Raw genomic sequence first — 19,415 nt, 5'->3', positions numbered from 1 at the left:
CCATCAAATGATGTGCTTTTGGCCAACCAGGGTGCTCTCTTTATGTGGCTGTGTTTCTCCCTTTAAAAAAAAAAAAATATATATTTATTTTTTATTTTATTTAGCACAGCCTCCAATGACAGCTGGCTGTGTTCTTCATCATCACGGCAGCACATCGGCCGCATAGGAGCCGGAGCGTTGTCAGTGCGCCGGCGCTAGTGCGAGCTGTACCTTGCCTCGTTGCTGAGGGAGCGGCGTATTTATGAGATGTCGGTGAAGGGTGAACAAGGAGGGAGTGGGGGAGGAGTACAGAGATGAGAGGGAGAGGAGAAATGTGAGCGTGTGAATATGAGAGAGGGATGTTGATGCTAATGCGGAGGGCGGAGCTTGGCTGGCGTCTCCCTCTGCCTTCCAGTCTCTCACTCGCCTCATGTTTTTTCCACCCCTTCCTACCACTTACTACAGCGCATCTATTTGCAGTCGTCTCAACGCTCTTGTCTCCCCCCTCAATTCGACTGCCCCAGTGGACTTCTGCCCTTTTTCTATTTTTTATTTTTTTTATCTATACGGGCAATTGGGTCACTCTCTCAGCTGTGCAGAAGAGGCCGTCTTGACACATGGCTATCAGGGGGTGTGGTGTGGCGCGTTGAAACCCTGATTTCCGAGCCGGAACCGGCGTGTTGTCCCGCAGCACTCTTCGAGAAGCGGTGAATTAGCTGGGGGTTGCTGAGGGGAACGGAAGCGGAGGGATTTGTGGCGGGAGAGTGAAGAGAATCGGGTTGAGGAGAAGAATGATGGTGCCGGCTCCTCGTGCTGTGGTCGTGCTGCTCCTCCATAGGCTGTGTGTCATCCCTGCACAGCCCCACGTCACCTCGACATGAGTGTTGCAGGAAGAGCATCCTGCTCCATGCTCAATTGCTTTGTAAGTCCATTGGCTTTATTTCTTTGTATTTTTTTTGTTTTATCTCCGTGACTTTTTTTTTGTTCTTTTTTTTTTTTTTTTTTTTTGATGATTCTGCATCAAAGCCCATCTCACCCGAACTTGCTAGTGGACCTGCCTGCCAATCACAAAGGGGAGGGGGCTGGTGGTACTGCTTGATGCACGTGAGCGCTGCAGTTATTGAGTAACCAATGCAGACTCCATCTACAAGTGTATTGTCATGTGTGTAGTGATGATGAAAAAGCGACTTTTAAGTCATCACGCCACTGCGTTGTGTGGTGGAGATCGGAGTTTTCTCCTCGCTGATCCTGATTGGATGTCAGGAAGCCGGTGGTTAAAATGTGTTGCTCGGATGAAACGTGTTGCGCTGTCTGCCTTGGAGCTCATGTGTGTTCACTGCAGTGCAGAACAGAGTTTTGAATGTTGGGATGTACCAAGTTGTTACTGACAATGACTGATACAGAACAGGTGGTTCACTTGGTTTCCATCTTTGGTCCTTGTGGTGAAAAAACTGAGGAGGGCTAGGAACAAGACTCTTGCTCATTTATGGCGTTTATCTGATGGACGGCTGGCATGCCTTTTTTTTTTTTTTTCTTTTCTTTAAAATTGTCAAGTTTTCTTTAATTCTTCCCATCTTCTACCATTAAAAAGTACATGAATATTAACTGTTTTATTTTCACTTATTGAAGTTTACTGTTTTACTTTGCTACTCATCGTTGCTGAGAGAACAGTAGAAAGTCTCTGCCCAAAAGTTCGTGGTGAATAGAGTACGAGCTTCTGAAAAATAATTTATAAGAATAAATGTCATTGAATCACAAGGCTGATCATAGAAAACTTATTAAATTCAGGAAAATTGACTCACTGCTTATATAAATTGTTGGGTCTGTGGGTGTCAAATGAAAGATTATCTTGATATTTATCAGCCTATTTTTTTTTTTAAAATGTCTGTGACATCACAATTTGCCACGCCGTGTACACGCAATGTATGAAGTTCGGGTGGATGGAGGGTCTTGTAATTCTTTGTCCTTGGTGTGTTTTGATGAAAGCGTGTGACAGACCTGTTATTAAAACACCCCAAACTCTTATAAATATATAAATGGTCAAGTCGATCTTACTTTTCGTCATGGTCTGGTGAAACTTGGCTTTCCACTCTAAATGCAAGTTGAATTATCAATTTCAATATAGTTCCGAGGAATATGATTTGTTCCAGAGTCAAACTGTTGTCACCATTTAAACAAAAATACCAAACGTGCTGTAGCGGCAACTATTTAAGTAACATTTTAACATTTCTAACCAAACCAATGTTGATGATACCTTGACAGCCCACGTAACAGGAGAGATATCTTGAGTCCTTAATGAGAACCAATATGCTATATGTTTTACTTTGCTACCCATCGTTGCAAGCTGAGAGAACAGTAGAAAGTCTCTGCCCAAAATTCGTGGAGAATAGTGTACGAGCTTCTGAAAAATAATTTAAAAGAATAAATGTCATTGAATCACAAGGCTGATCATAGAAAACTTATTAAATTCTCAGGACTAAAACTGAATGTCACTAAGCACAAAAGCTCTTTAATGATCAGGCGAACGGAAATCAGAGATGATGCTTAACATTAACTCGAACTATTGGCAATACTTTTGCTTGATGTAATAGACTTTATTATTGACCACGTTTAAAGAAAGCTTTGGTTTGTTTCCGTTGCCACACGCGAGCAGCCATTTCATTTCTCTATTTTATGATGCTTTTCAAGCGTCTGCGGTTCCGCTGAGTCATCAGTTCTTCTTCCGCGTCACTGGCTGTATAATTTATTGTCCGTGCCCTTCTAAATGGATGAACACTGCCGTCCTCTCTAGCATATTGCTCTCATCGTCGCCACCTTGGTAGTCACGACTGCTTCTATAAATCGCCTTCATTCACTTTTTCCATAATGTTCTTTATAAAGATTTTTCATTGATCTTATCGGCATCAGCTAAATGAATTAAGGCTGCAAGTATATCCACATCTTCTGGAGGATTTATTTTCAGCACTATAACTTGTGCTGTGGAAACATTCAGTATCAATGCAGTCACAGAGGTAAGCAAAGTGTCTGCTGTACTTTGTTGGGGGTCCCAAAGCACATATAAGCAGCATGGGACCGTAGTGGTCCGCATGTCTGCCTCACAGGTCTAATGCAAGTTTCAAATTTCCACTCCAGCTGGTTGAGATCTCTAACTTGTCCCCAGATGTTAATATGGTTGTCTAAATCTGTTCTTGAGAGTGACTGGCGACCAGTACGGGGTATCATTCAAAGTTTGCTCAAAGTCAAATTCAGCTCTAGTGCGATTCCCAAGTGAAGACGAGTGCAATCAAAAAATAATGGATGGGTTTACATATAGGAAGATGTTTACGCTTTATGTATCGTTTGTTCCTCAACTTGATTAAAGATGAATCATATTTTTCAAAACCCCACTATGCGATTTCCTCAGTTCTGTCACGCAGCTCAAGTTATGAGACTGCAATTGGACAGAACCTTCAGTACACTGTGGCCGATGAAATATTTATATTGTCTGAGAAGGGATGGGCAGTGAGGTGCATTTGGAAAGATTTGTCATGCTCTGTCCTTGTTCTTGACCTGTTAATGTAGTCTCCAGCCCTTCTTGAGGATACACTATTCTGCTTGTTCTCCAATTTAATTTGATTTTTATCACATTTTTCGTATTCTTTCTGTCCTTCATCTGCACCCGATGACCACATTTTCTTATATCTTGGGAAGCGTGCCAATCCTCATCTGCCTTATTTATGAGCAAAGCAATATACAGGTTGCATATTGCGCATGTTTGCGATGTAGCATAGGCAGACGGTGGTTCTCTAATCTGCTCACAAAGCCTCAGATTTAGTAATCTTTTGAGTAAGGAGAGATTTTTTTTTTTTTTCCTCCTCTAAATGATTTAACATGAAGCGATTGCTGTTGCCATGACAACCACACTCTTATTCTTGGAGCCTGTGCCTTTGTTTCTCCTTCTGCCTATGCTACCTTTTTGTATTGTATGGATTATTGGAGGTTCCCCCCCACCCCTTTAGAGATATATATATATATATATATATAATTTTTTTTTTTTAAGAGCACTGGGACAATCTCTTCACTGATCTGCCACGTCAGCCTTGAAAGGCTGCCAGGATGGCCGAGTGGTCTAAGGCGCCGCGTTCCGGACCCAGTCTCCCCAGGAGGCCTGGGTTCGAATCTCGTGGCTGTCAGGATGGCCGAGTGGTCTAAGTCTCCCCAGGAGGCCTGGGTTAGAATCTCGAATTTCCCCATTGTGGGACTAATAAAGGCATTATTATTATTATTATTATTAAAGGCTTCTAGTTGTAACTTATCACTCTTATCAGTGTATTGAAGACATTAAACGTACTCTCAGCTATGACGTTGATATTTGATAACCGACTTTTGCTTATATACACTTGCCTGTCACGTTCTGCACTTTCATTTTTACTTGGACTAAGTTGGGGGAGGGTTTGCAGGATAACAGCAGTGACGAGGCAAAAAAACTTGTGCTCAGGCCAGCTGTGCTCCATATTTGGGAGATAGTGATAGCTCTAATTCTTTATTCTTGTCATACTGAAGCACCTTGCTACTGACTTTGTTGTTCTCCATAGGTGATGACAAAATAAGTTGTGATCTAATTTTTTTGTTGAACTGCCACTATGTCGTCTTTTGGACTATGTTTAAGAACGACACAATCAAGGCCATCGGTGGAGTCGTTTTAGCATTAGCGTAGACCTCAGACTGCCACATTTGGGCAAAGTTGTCATAAAAGAATTGAGTGAAAGGTATCAGAAAATAAGGAGTCGGATTGTGAACAATTGAGGCTTCGCGATTCAACACACATGGTCCTCTCCAATAATTGCTGTTGAGGAGGATTTAATATAATTGCGTTTCCACAATGTATGACCATTGCCTTGCACTTCAAGGTAACCTTGGTCTTTCTCCATCTGGACGGATTGTTTTTTTTTCTCCTTGTGAATTAAAGCACACCAAGGATCTGACATTAACAGTGAAATAAACCCGTTTTTGCTATTTTAATATGATATTTGAGATTTAGATTTTTATCCACCTAAATAGATGAATCATCTTTGGCCTTATTTGTGCACATTCCATTCATTGACTTATGTGCTACATACACATGTGCATTTTGGCTACTGAGTCTACAAAATTCACCATTTCATCCATCAGTAGGCCTACATATATAATTAGGCATTTTGTTAATTGTGGTTTTAAATGACATTATCTATGTACTTCGGACTGGAGAGATCGCCCAGTGGCGGTACTTGAGGTACTTGCATGTATTTTGGTACTTCTACACATAATTATCAATTCCGCAAAGTATTGTTTTGAATCACATTATCTAGATACTTGAATAGTGGGGCGTTGAGTGTGTTGATGGGTGCATTTTAGCAGCTGAAACTAAACGCTTGACCGTTTCATCCACAGGTAGGCCTGCATATATAATTGCAACTGTTTTGAATCAGCACCAGTGCCGCTTTTGACAGGACCACCAGAAATTGCCCCATGTACCCAACACTTTACACTTCATTATTTGAATGTGTCAGAATTTAGCCTGCTGTGAGGGGGAAGCCCCATCTCATGACAAGGAAAAAATGACTGTTCACCCGGAACAAATGCGGAGTGTGTCTTTTGTTCCCATTCTGATCGAGGGTAGAGCTCAGGGTTTGACAAAGGCAAATCGCCTCTACATGTAGAATAGAAAAGCATTTTTACTTGTGACGGCAGCACTTCCTACAGTTCACAGATCCTGCATGCGGCGCATGTCGGACCCCTCACCAAACACGGCTCTTAAGTATGTGACTGTTATCATAATCTAATCGTGCTCTCATACAACAAAATTGCAGATTTGCTTACCTTTTTGTTTTGACACGATGCTTCCGACTGTGTCGTCTGGCTGTGGCGTGACAATGTCAGATCCTCACCCAGCCTAGCTACCTGGTTGGTAGAGCAAAGAAGCACTGTGAAGGGGTGTTTATGTGAGTGTATCATTTTGATTTGTGATGTCACAATTTGACAAGATTCAGAACGGCTTTCTCCCAGGCACATTTTCAGAAGTATCCAGATAAAGATGTTCTTAATTTCACACTTGATGGGAGGGGAAGCTTTCCAGAGACTGAACTATTTTTATTCGATCAAACATTTAAAATGGGCACTTTCTCATCATATGGCCCCTTAAATGAGGTGCAAGGTCGAGTGCTCAATCGTCTTCAGAATCTCCAAACAAATTGATTGTCAGGATGATGCATCAAAAATCATGACTGCCTAATGGAGCCAGAGTGAGCTGTAGCTTTTTTGTGTCCTTCTGGAATAGCGGCAAGTTTTGTCCCATGTTTTATATTGAATTTTTGCTCTCTCGTGGTCAATGTTTAATCACTTATGTGACATCTGTGGGGCAGTAAGTGCACCTTGTGAACTTGTCTGCCCGGTGTATTTTCCACATCAAAGGACAAGCACCCAGATGAAAACTGGGAACATATTAACCTTATTTGATTTGTACTGACGTTCCTTTGCTCAATAACCTCTCTTGTGTTCTATTTATATTGCAATGCATTGATAATTAGTTTTTTTAAAGAACCTGTAGTCTGAATTTTTTTTTTTAAATAATGTGTCAACCTACCATAAATGATGACATTTTAAACTGCTTATTTGCAGGGTGAAGAGGGGCCTCCCAGTCTGGAGTATATCAAGGCCAAGGATCTATTCCCCCAGAAGGAGCTGGTGAAGGAGGATGAAAGTCTTCTGGTAAATGGAACAATGTTTGGCCAAACCCTTGACAAACAGCATTAAAGGTTCAGTTCACTTGGTAAACACTTTTAGCTCCATTCCTGTGGAGTGAAATGGATTTTAAAACCAAAAAGAGGCACACATCATCAACATTCTTGCCTCTGCTGAGAGTCCTTCAGCCCGTATCTCAGTAAGCGATGAAGGAAGCAAATGTAAGATCTTTTTTTTTTTTTTTCTGTTGAATGTTATCCAAAATCAGAAAGTGCCGTTTGTCTTTAATGACTATTGGCGATGCATAGAGACCGCAAGAGAATGTCTGAGAAACTATTTGCAAAAGACCGTGAATATTTGGGACAGGTTTGTGATAATTAGCAACTATTTGCCACTGTTTGGTAACCTTCTGTGACAGTTTACCAACTCATGGGCTTGAGGCAAATTATTATTTTTTTTTAATTTCAATTATTTTTTTTCAGTGAATGTGGGACAACTATATGCTTGATTGCGAACAGCGCATGTTACATCGCGTCGTGAGGTCCGTGAACATGGATCATTATTTACAGTGAATACAGTGTCATTTTGTTTAGGCCACAACTTTTACTATTCTTCCTTAAATCCAGTGTCTTTACAGCAGCGAATGCTTCTGAATGTTAAGCACGAATGGGTTGACATATTAACCAAGTTCATATGGTCCTGAGCACTAGCAAATTAAAAATACAATTTTGCGACACCCAAACACTGGCAACTTTTTGCAAAACATTGGATTTTCACAAGGAAATTTTGAAAATGTTAAACTTCCTTCACAACTGTTTGGCACTCATGTTTACAAATCCTTACGAAGCCCAAAATTTTCTACGTTAGCAAGTATTCGCTGCTGAGTGAGGGAGATTTAGAGCCAGAGTCAAGTCAAAAAACTTTAGTAATGTTCTTTGTGTCAATATTTAAGGACAGTGTACCCCCACAATTTGTGGGGGGTAGGTTCATGGTTGCCACACAGAAATCCGCATTATACGACTAATACGCATCAGTTTACCTGAGGAGAAAAAAATTGAACAAAAAAAAAGGAAGAAAAATCTAAAGAGGTGAATCCTCTGGTTCTGTGAAGGTCCACTGTATTGTCAATATTGAACTCCAAGTGGGTGACACTGCCAGTTTTACATTAGTGGCAATGATGATGAGCTGGATCTGCACTCAAAATATATTCCTTTGCCTATGCCACACCCAGCCCTAAAGCTCAGTGAAAAAGTAAATTTTCTGTCGTCTTTCACAAAACACAAAGTTGCAGTTACATAGTGGCCAAGAAAACCTCTGCTGTTGCATGTGGCAGTGCTAATTAAAGCAGGAATCTGAAAAGGTATTGTTGCCCCCTTTTGTCAATCTGACGTCACTACAGAAAGTAGGCTCACGGGAAAACATTTAAGTGCAAGACAAGGTATGTGTAATCCAAGATGCCAGTGTAAGTGTCAAACTTTTTAACACGGAGTGCTACTTCCATTGACTGGCATCCTACCCACAACATTTTATTGCAACTCTTTCCACATTTGCTCCAATGGATCTGTTAATCTATCAATGAGGTGCAGACATTTGTTGCACTGTAGTTTTCCTCTTTTATAGGGCACATTAATCATGCGTTTAGTTTTGCCTGCAGGCGGTTGTTGCACACACTCGCACGGCAACATGCTGCAGCATGGAGATAGGCCATAGATAAGAACAAAATGATCAGTGTGAAAGGTCTTCTATGCTCAGATAATTTGATAACAGGACAAACAAATATACTGCTTTGTACATGTGGGCTATAACACACACACACACACGTGAGCAACATGGGCTCCTGTTTTAAGATGCGTTGATGTAGTGTTAATTAATTTCCACAGTGGCAGCTCTCACCAAGAAAAACAGTTGAGCAAATTGTACACGCGCTATTACAGACATAGGCAAACTACGGCCCGGGGGCCCCATGTGGCCCGTTAAATGTTTTAATCCGGCCCGCCAAACTTGAAAAAAATTAAATTAATAAACCTTGTTAATGTTTTATTTTCTAAATACTGTGGTGTGTCAAAGACATATTTTGTTGTAATCCTTTTTGTTCAGTTTAATGTAAAATTTAAATGTATTTTTTTTTTCTCCGATGAGGTGATGTTACCAAAACACTCCATCCATCTGCTGCTAGTCCGGCGGCCCCTCTGTCAAATTTTGAACCCATTGTGGCCTGCCAATCAAAAAGTTTGCCCAAAGTTTGATCTATTAGACAAGGCACAATTTTTTCCCCAGCAGAAAATCATCTGTTTTCTCAGTGAATTTAAATCACCATTTTAAATAATAATTCAACAAATGCCTGTGCAGTCAAACTTAAAAAAACTTGGATTTTCAGAATTATTTTACCCGTTTAAAAATAATATAAGAAAGAAGGAAAACAATTAAAACACAGTGGCACCTTGAGTTAAAAGTACCCAAACCTGCTGGTTTTAACCCCAAGTTGTCGATTTGATCAATTCCTTGCTTAGTATTGCGAGCCAAAATCGGAATTATGATTGAACTTAAGATGCACCGCTGCTTGACTCCCCGCTGTGACGTAGATGCTGAAACCGGAAAAAAATGACAAGCAGAGCTCCAAAAGGGGGCGTGCCAATTTATCGTAAATCTAATCACAAAAAAAAAGGCCGTAAATCACTAGTCTTTTAGGAGGGGGCATTTTAGAACAAATTTTTTTTTATATGCAAATTTATGTAATTGTTAATGTCAATGAAGTGTCCCTTTAAATGTGGTATATCGATACAATTGATCTCTCATTGTCTCATTTTTCTGAGAAGGTGCTCCCACCATAGTTTCACTGACAGCTGAGTTTTCTTGCAGGCAATCCCCCGCTAAATATATCGTTCAACACACTCTGCTTCCTTCTCGGCTGTGATGCATGCGTGCAGCTGTGTGTGCATACTTGCATGTTCTCATTGGCCGGCTTCCTCAACCGGAAGTCACGACTCACAAGTCACTGTTATTCACGAGCCTCTTTCACTCTCTCTCCCTCTCACTCGCTGATATTCTCAGTGATGTTCTCACTCTGCCTGTTTCTATATTTCTGCTACCGAAGTCTTGTGGAGGACATGTGGCACTATCTTTTGACGCACTCGCAGGCTCTTAGTGACTCATGCATCTACTTTTGGAGTGCAGCTGCTTGAATGCTGTCAGGCTGCACATGTTAACAACAGCTCTCTCAACAGGACATCTTTTGGTCTCTTTCGCAGACTAGTACAAAGAGCGAAGTCCCCCATTCTCATTTCTGCTGCTTAATTCTGTTGGGATACGGCCCTGAACATGGGATTATTTTTTAAAACTGGAAAGAATCGACATATTTCACCATCAACTTGATCAGACATTTATCAGGTTTTTTATTTTATCAATGCAATAAACATATTTGTTCGTTAAATATGGGCCTTTCTGTGTATCTGAGTAGCTGGTGTTAGCCAGCCTGCTACCTGCATTTGGCTGTTTCGGTATCAGCGCCGCGTACCATGTGTTCCATTTCCCATGATGAGCTGTATCCACAATTCATCCAACAAATGTGCACACACAATGCAGATTCAACAGCAGGTGCAGTGGCATTTTCATATGCTACATTGAATTTCCTCTAAAGAACTACATTTATGGTCAGTCTTTTTAACAATTATGGTTGAATGTTTTATACAAATTTGCATTGCCGTCTATTGACTTGCTTATGTGATTTAAGTACGACTTTGCAGTTAACCCTATTGAATGATGTTTGAAGTAATCTTGAGTTTCTGCTATTTTACAATCATCCCCATCTGCTCTGCTGCATGTGCTCTTTGCCATGCATCAGTGGGTCCTCCCCTGCGTGACTTGGCGTTGCATGATAATGCAGGCCAAGCTAATGTGGTCTCACCACCAGCCAAACGGCGGGACTGGGCTTGAAATTGGTCATTCTTCGATGTCAAGTTGATTGAGGAAGACATGCTGGTGCAGGCAAATAATCATGCAGATGCGATGTGTAAAGAGGCCCATGTGAGTCAAGACTAAATGGCTGACGCAGCAACCCTCAAATTGTCAGATTAAACTGTGATTGCATTTTGAATTTTTATAGTTCAGGAGATTGGAAGTAAATTGATTGACAGTAGACAAATGATCACACTCCAAAAAAGCCAGTACTGCTAATTATTAAAGCCTAGAGGTTGGCTACAATCCTGTGGGTCTTTAATTTCTGGTTAATATGTGCAACTGTAATCACAGGAACATCAAGCAGTTTGTCAATGGTCTTTACCTTTTAATGTTCTTGTCTATACTTTTCTTTCTGATCTCCACTGATAACGTTCACATTCGCTTCCTCTGGCCCATGTTTAGTGTCTTGCGCACACAGTCAATCAGAGAGCACTGTTACCCTTTAAAATCACTGACTGATTAATTACAAGTTTAAAGACAGCCATGAAGTCAATTCATTACATTATTTCTTTTGTCAGATTCAAATAATTTCTGTGACCCCTGTGGGTGTTTTTCCATTACGAGATGCTTCCCAAAAATGTTGTCCATGTGTGAATCATCAGGAAATGTTTACAACGGCAGCCTTATTGTTTGTAATTTATGAACAAAATAAGCGCACAAAATCTGAATTATTAACATTAACCTTGCCATTAAGAACCTGATTCTAGAGTTGTAAAAGGCGCAGCTGCTACGTTACCATTTGTTTTAATCTGTGTGCGTTGTCTTTACAGGTCCCCTTCCCGGTTCTTCAGGGGGAAGGGGTGGAATATCTTGGCCATGCAGATGAGGCTGTCATTGCCATTTCTAACTACAGACTCCACATCAAGTTCAAGGAGTCTGTCATCAATGTAAGTACACCTCAAAGAATTAACTCATACAGGAGAATTAATTGTTTTAATTTTGCGATAAATCGAGAAGCCCAGGTATGTACTAAATTCACGAGTATAAAGATATATGTACAAGGCTCAAAATAAGTGGTTTTGCATCAGTTTGTGAGTCAAAAGTCGCATTTTGCGTCTCAGTCAAACGCAATGAAACTCAAAACTGAATCGCCATTTATGTAGGAAGACGCAGAGTTGCCAAATGTGCAGTAATCAGGAGGCCCAGCACAGCAGCTCCGGTGGTTCCCTCATAACAAATCTGCGAAGAGCGTCCCACTCATGTGTGAGCTTGTCTTAGAGCCGAACTGAATCATTACTGCAACATATGCATGAAGTCAGTGTGTTGTGCAATTCACGTTAGTGAAATGCACAAGCCACTAATCACACTGTGTGTATGTCAGCCGGCTTGTCGTGTTACTGGCTCAGTGCAGGACCAAAGCTAGTTATTTGAGGCCCAGTGTAAACACGGCTCCTCGTACTTTAGTTCAATTTTAACTAAAATTGAGTGATGTAATTTGTCACTTTGTCCTGTTTTGAAATCAGTTACAATTATCTGAGAGCTTAACTTGGCCTTTACCACCAAAGATTTTTCATCTTGTTTCTCATTGACTATCAAATGGAATTTTTTTTCTTCAGATAAAGTCCTTAAAATCCTTTCTTGAGGATTATTTTCTTACAAGTTAATCATATAAGCACTTTGACTGTAATTGATGAGAATATCAATCACTTCCAAAACTTCTGGTGGTAAGAAGAATATTTGTCTTTTTTCCTAGTTGGCTCGTCTAAGTTCATAAATGCACAGTCATGAACCTAATGTGTTATTACCGGGATGGTGCATGTGGAAATGCTAGCTGCTCAAAAAAAAGCTCTTGTAGCCTTTTCTTTTATTTAATGTCTTTGATACACGAAATGCAAAATTGAAATTCATGTTTGTATGAAATTTCACCTTGGTGGTCGAGGGAAGCCCTGTGCTTCTTGTAAGGAAGCAACTAGCTTCGGCTGGCAACTAGTGCGCCTAAACACGAGGGGTCACTCCAGTCAAATCAAATTTTTAATAAGTGTCATTCTCACAAACGGGTAAGTTGAAACAACGGAGGAGGCCATTCTAATTGCTTAACTAACCTAAGATTGAAACGACTAGCGCGTTTAACACTGCAAACACAAATTCCTATCGATGTACCCGGAGGACGGCAGGTCATCTTGGGCTGGATTCACATTTCAGGTCCAAGTGCTCAGATCTGATTTAATGGCTGCATCACAATTTAGTTTTTTTTTTGGTGACTGTCCCTTTTAGATGACACTTCGTCAGTGACTTACATGCAATTTGAGATGTACCAAAAAACTTTTTTTAGCGGCCCTCAGCATATTTAAAAAGACCATTTGATAGGGCCCGAAATATTATTTTAAAAAAAAAACATCTTGGGGGTTACCTATGAATGTGACAACCATCCCAATATGGATTGAGTTATTTTAGCAATGATTCAAATAAACTCGTAACAAATTTCTCCTTATAACACTTTTTTTTAACATGTACTACAACTTAGCAAAAATAGTTCACTTTCTGTTTTGAGTTAAAGAGTCCAATTTGTGAACATATCACATTAATGGTCTTCAGTAACTGCTTTGAAATTGTTCAGCTTAATATAGTCTGCTTTTGGTTTGGTTATGAATGTGGTGATGTGATTCTGCTGACGCTCGATGAGAGCACTGAATTCGAGTGAATACCAGACAGTGTGCCACCACAAAATTCTGAAGAATCCTGCACTTATTTCCATTTCTCTGTTTGACAAAAAGCTGTGACGTAGCAGTTTTTCAAAAACCATCTATATTTGATGAAATTATTTTGGTGTGTTTCATAAATAAGTCAATGAATGTCATATTAGCCCTTTTATATTTAAATGTATCTACTTGACCCACACACTCGCGGTTCATCAACCACAGATTTCAGTTTTTTATTCATTTTTTTTAACTTGTGAGTGTTATTTTTGTTTAGTTTACATTTCGATGGCCTATGCCCTGTGGATATCAGGAGTCTACTGAATGGCTCTCAGAGGGAAAAAGTTTGGAAATCCCTGATCTGTGCTTTTGCTGTAAATTAGATTTGCGGAAGGTCATTTGCATGTGCATTTGGTTTGAGCAGGCACGGGGTGTGTATAAGTCACCAATCTATTTCAGTGTTGTTGATTGACAAGTTGGAATTGTCACTTGAACCACACAGTATAAATCCAGGCTTAAAAACCACCTGACTGCATTCATTTGAAGTAAAACTGCCCCTGCCCAAACCCTTTTTTTTTTCTTTACCATTTTCCAGAAGAACCGTCATTTTCAGAACAGATGGCAAAGACAAATAAGACGCTCACAATGTTCATAATACTGACTAGCCACCTTAACCCTTTTTGCAACGATGAACTCTTGTCTGAATTCCAACAATCAACAACCTCTGCCCCACACTCCCATTCACAGGTTATCCTCATTCTTTCAAGCTGTTTTGTTGCCCTTTGCTCCTGTCCATGTTTGTCTTTCCCTCCATGATTTCAATTTGGCAAGGTCATGTGGTCACGCGGCAAGTAGCACACTGCGTGATCCGCTCTGTTATCTGACAGCCTTTAAAGCTCATGTTTTCTTTCCCTTTTAACGTGTCATTCCTTATTTTTCCCTGGTTTTAATTAATTTTCCATTTCCTCTTGTCTTGTGTCCTCCCTCTCTGTGTGCACCATGTTGTCGCTGTGCTTTAGACCTACCCCGATGTGGACAATGAAATATCTGTGAGTACCTTAAAACACCCCTTGCCCAAGTTGCCACAGCAGTGGCTCATTTTCAATTACGATGCAAGGATGCATTGCATCTTGTAACCATGGAAAAGAATGAATTGCTAGAGTTTCCTGCAACACTGTTCTGATATTGGGCAGTAAATTCAGACAGATTTGGGACAACACAAGCACCTTCCTCAATGCCATACATTTATTATTTAAGTCTTGTCATTCCTGTGGGCAAAGTCAGGTGTGTTGTAGATGGTCTGTGTGATGGGGGGGGGCCTTGAAAGTGTGATGGAAAAGGCCTTGCTTGGATTGGTCTATTTCCGACCTGAGGGTGGTAACCTTCGTAGTTGCATTGTATTCTCCGTCAGCACTCCACCAGGCCCATGACACGTGCTCTTTGTCTCCCCCTACAGGTGCCCCTCAGGCTGATAGAGAGCGTGGAGAGCAGAGATATGGCCCAGCTGCACATTATCTGCAAAGACTCCAAAGTTGTCAGGTAAAGCTATTAATGAATTGAGGACGGAAGCCCATGTAGAAATATTTTGACCGTGTTGCCCTCTTTATAGACTTCAATTCTGGGCATAATTGCTACCAAGTGGTTCTTGCTAATTTGACACTTAGATATTCTAATGGTGTCCTTATCTTGAAGATTAAAAATTAGTTGGGATGTAGTATCATGATAACTATATAATGCTTTCTGCAAGTTTCACATTTTTTTCTTCATTGTAGGTGCCACTTTACAACATTCAAGCAATGTCAGGAATGGGTCAAGCGTCTGAGCAGGGCCATAGCTCACCCGTCACGGCTCGAAGATCTCTTTGCACTGGCCTATCATGCTTGGTGTCTGGGAGGCAGTGCTGATGATGAGGACCAGCATGTTCATCTCTGTCGCCCAGGTCTATACAAGCACAAATAAATCTGAATTGTGAATGATAATGTTCTTTTTACAGCAGATTTAGCCAATTGGACCTTTGAAAGTGCACTACCCCCTTGAACTTTTGTGTTCTTATTCCATTTCTCTGCAGGTGATCATGTGCGTCAGAGAATGGAGATGGAAGTTAAAAGAATGGGCTTTGACACACAAAACATCTGGAGGGTGTCATCCATAAATTGCAACTACAAGTATGTCACATGTTGCGCCAAATATAGCATGACATCACTTTCATAGCATTAAATAACATTTAGCGTGTGTATCCATTGAGACTTCCTTGTCTGTTCTGTGGCGTGGTGAACAGTTCCTTGTGTAGACCAGGTTACCCAATTATTTTTTTTTACCGAGGGCCAAATTATGTCATGGTTGTCGATATACACGCAAGCATTTTCTGTCTGTGAATATTTAGTATGCACGGTCGTGGAATGGGGAAGGACTCCTTAGCAACCACAATTAAATTTGCTGGTTTTGAAATGTGTTTAAAACCGTTCTTGCTGTTAGGAGTGAAGAAAAGATGACAAATTAACCAACCACCTAGCATAAAAGTTGATCTCAACCCTGGTCTCACACACAGTGGAAGTTCTATTTTTTTTTTTTAACGATGCCAATGATACCCTATGTCAACTGTGGCTATTCATTTTTTTTTTAATTCCCTGTGGCAACTTTAGCAACTCAGATTGCTAATATGCTATTTAAATGATAAAACTGTGGGTAATTTGAGACAGGAGCGTGAAACATTTACTTTAGATGCGGGCGTGCAAGCTAGCTCGCTACTAGCTCTCCTGAAATAAAACTTGCTTCAATGGCTAGTCCCGGCAACAAGCTTGTCACTTGCCAACAAATGGCTACAATGATCACATGGTTTACTTAAAATATCGCGGCTACGACCATGGGAGTGGAGGCAAGATAGCTCATTGAGGTTATTTGTGACAAAGTATCCACTTGTTAGACTCCTCAAGCCTGGTTATGACAATAGCATCACCTAGTCATCGGGGGCTGGACGGAAGCTAATTGCTGATGGCTGGTGTAGACGCTGGCTTGCCTCAGCCATGTTTAATTAAGTCTAGTCATTAAAACGCGTACATGATGTTAATGTCATTCCCATAAGCTGCAATTAGAATAAAACAGTTTGGGTGTAATACAAGAATGCCACGTCACTGTACAAGAGACTAAATTAGCATATATTAATTTCCTTGATCATATGCAGTGTCTTTATACATAATGTTTCCTTGCCTTACAAGTAAAATCTGTCTAAAACGGGTGTCAAACAAATTTTTGTGGATTGGCCACATTGTTGTTATGGTTTCCCTCAGAGGGCCGTTATGTCTGTGAACCCACATAAATAAACTACATTATCACAGATACACAACAAATTGATAGAAAGCCACTTCTGAAATCTGAAGCTATTCAGTCATCAACAATTCTTCAATTGATTTTAAAAGGGGAGGATTGGTAACAAATAAATGGCAATATCTCGTTGCTGTTATAAGTGGAGGAAAGGTGCTACAAACATTAAGTTGACGCACATGATTTCCCCCTTTGCGGGCCACATAAAATGAGGTTGCGAGCCAGATCTGGCCCCCAGGCCTTGAGTTTGACACCTGTGGTCTAAAAAAAAAAAAATCACTTCCTCCTAAACATCTTTCCTAATGGTCACACAAAAATACATTATCAAATCTATATCCAGAGATGCATGGAAAACGAGTTTCATTCTCAATTCCCCCTAAATAAAAAAAAAAAAAAAAAAAGGAATAAGCAAATGTGTATATGATTATGTACTAGTAAATGCATCCAATGTTAAGGGTCTTTTATACGTGCATGAATGCCCACAAGAATCCTGCTGAGGGAGCTAGACAATCCGCTAATTGAACAAGTCACAGTATGCTGAGGCACATGACTCGGCACAGTATTTCATTCACTTGCTCAAGGTGACAATCTCTTCCCTCCCGTTTTGACACTTAACAGGTGAGATTTACCATGCCCAGAAAAGTACGTTTTTAGGACCCATTGGCACCAAAAATATATACATGGATATGCAAATGCATGTTTTTCTGCTGCTTAATTTCCCCATCATCCTCATTGACTCATGAGTGACTAGCCACTCAAGCTGCCTTGCTGTGAAATGTGAAGTTCCAACCTGCATTTTTTTTGTCTTCAGGCTGTGCTCCAGTTACCCACAGAAACTCCTGGTTCCAATATGGATAACTGACAAAGAGCTAGAGAGTGTGGCTTCCTTCAGATCCTGGAAGAGGATTCCCGTAGTGGTCTATAGGTCAGTCAGCTAGTCAATGTGCATTTAGATTTTTCGGGACCACGATTCTATGACCCCAATCTTGATTTCTAGACATCAGAAGAATGGGGCAGTGATTGCTCGCTGTAGCCAGCCTGAGATCAGCTGGTGGGGCTGGAGAAATACTGATGATGAGTACCTGGTGACCTCCATTGCCAAAGCTTGTCAAATGGACACTGGAGCCAAGGCTCCTTGTGGTGCACCTTCCTGCCAGCAACGTGGAGAAGCCCCCGACTCATCTGACAGTGATTTTGGTAAAGTGACAATCATTACTAAAAGCAGATATGGATTTTCAGTATTCCCCTTAAATGTCTCCTGCAACTTCCTCGATTCCCTTGTTCCCTTTTTATGGGTTCTCCTTCCTCTGTCTGCTGGTTGAATCTAATAACGCTGTCTGCTGTAATAATGCAAGCTTTGTCTGGTGTCATTAGACTCCTCACTGACGGGTAGCTCAGGCTGTGATGACAACGCTGTGCCGCAGAAGCTGCTGATTCTGGATGCTCGCTCGTACACTGCCGCAGTGGCCAACCGTGCAAAAGGTGGCGGATGTGAGTGCGAAGGTTAGTAGAACTAATTGATCCAATTATTCACTGTGCCTCCCACATTCAGCAACTCCAATATAAAATTGGGACATTTAGCTGATCAGATGGACTGTCGGATGGCAAACGCATTCCAGTCAAGGAAGGTGCCATGTCTTGAATTTGATTTTTTTTAATTTGTCATTGAGTAATAATAGAAACATAACCACTAAGTTCAAAGTGTCAAACTTTAACCTTTCACTATATAGTCATTGTAATTTAACATATATGAAATGAACCTTACCCTTTCTGTTGTCCAATTGTACAGAAACAAAACAAAAGGCTTAATCATGTTTTCTTAAGAGTGTGGTGTGCATTAAGTTGAGGTCAAATACTAATTTGATTGTCTACTGGCCCATACAGGTAACTCGGCTCTACTGTATTTTGTTCACTAATTTACATGCTCTTATTCAAAATAATTTGTGCTTGCCATCACTTTTTGTAGTTAATTCAGTTTGTGTTTGCAAAAGTAAACCCTGATCTGGCTTATGTATTTGCTTTAAATAGCAGCACGCTGTAACCAGCCAATAAATTGAACAAAGAAAAGGGATGTGACAGTAAACAAATGGCAACAATGCTGCCATCCAGAAATTTCTGTTCTTCTGTTTTCTCAAAATAAGCTTGTTTGTTCTAAAATGGCAAAAAGCTTACTCAAAGGGCTGTTCCTGCAGTGTTTGGCTCTGCCCTTTATATAGCCTACAATGCGGTTGTTACCACACCAGAAGGCTGACAAAAAGTGTACCCTTTGCTACTTTTGACTCAGCTAATGCAGTATATTAAAAATGCATAAACACTGATCAAACGCACACACTAAACTGAACTCAGGTCAACTGCTGGCTTTGTGGACTGTAGATATACATGGTGTGCATGTGTGTGAGACATTATCATTGTTTGTGTTTAGAGTACTACCCTAACTGTGAGGTGATGTTTATGGGAATGGCCAACATCCATGCCATCAGGAACAGTTTTCAGGCCCTGAGGACAGTCTGCAGTCAGATACCTGATCCAGGAAAGTAAGTCGATCCGTTTGACCTTTTGCTCTGAGTGTCCGCCTTGGTGTCTCCCTTTTCCCTCCCCCCTTGTTAATGCTTTCTCCCCCACTACGGAAAAGCAACATCACAAGAGATGGAGTGGCTGCCTCGGGTCCAGTCTCTGTCCTGCTGAGTGGGCCAGCTGTCTGCTCACTCAGACATTGGAGTCATGTGTTTCTGTTTACCACAGTGTTTGCATGAAAGTTTGTTTTTGTCTGTGGTCGCGTGTACGGGCAGCTCTGTATGTTACATATTAAAGCTTGTTGAGATT

At 40.8% G+C, this 19,415-nt stretch overlaps 1 protein-coding gene across 5 annotated transcripts in view; it reads left to right on the top strand.

Annotated features, from left to right (window-relative positions):
* Positions 1–19,415, top strand: part of mtmr4 (myotubularin related protein 4) — a 36,468-nt gene that overhangs the window by 7,285 nt on the left and 9,768 nt on the right. For 3 of the 5 annotated variants that reach the window (XM_088279492.1, XM_088279493.1, XM_088279494.1), the window contains exons 3-12: positions 6,616–6,705; positions 11,406–11,522; positions 14,291–14,320; positions 14,728–14,810; positions 15,044–15,210; positions 15,340–15,436; positions 17,404–17,517; positions 17,590–17,789; positions 17,967–18,095; positions 19,015–19,126. In XM_088279492.1, the coding sequence (XP_088135618.1) occupies positions 6,616–6,705; positions 11,406–11,522; positions 14,291–14,320; positions 14,728–14,810; positions 15,044–15,210; positions 15,340–15,436; positions 17,404–17,517; positions 17,590–17,789; positions 17,967–18,095; positions 19,015–19,126 (1,139 nt within the window). Of the gene's footprint in view, positions 1–374; positions 902–6,615; positions 6,706–11,405; positions 11,523–14,290; positions 14,321–14,727; positions 14,811–15,043; positions 15,211–15,339; positions 15,437–17,403; positions 17,518–17,589; positions 17,790–17,966; positions 18,096–19,014; positions 19,127–19,415 lie in introns of those variants that run through there. The other 2 variants (XM_088279490.1, XM_088279491.1) reach the window with 2 other exon arrangements.

Source organism: Idiotropiscis lumnitzeri, chromosome 17 (assembly GCF_059441095.1).
Source record: "Idiotropiscis lumnitzeri isolate Australia: NSW breed Sydney's pygmy pipehorse chromosome 17, RoL_Ilum_1.0, whole genome shotgun sequence".
Classification (NCBI taxonomy): domain Eukaryota; kingdom Metazoa; phylum Chordata; class Actinopteri; order Syngnathiformes; family Syngnathidae; genus Idiotropiscis; species Idiotropiscis lumnitzeri.
This window is presented reverse-complemented; position numbering and strand designations above follow the sequence as displayed.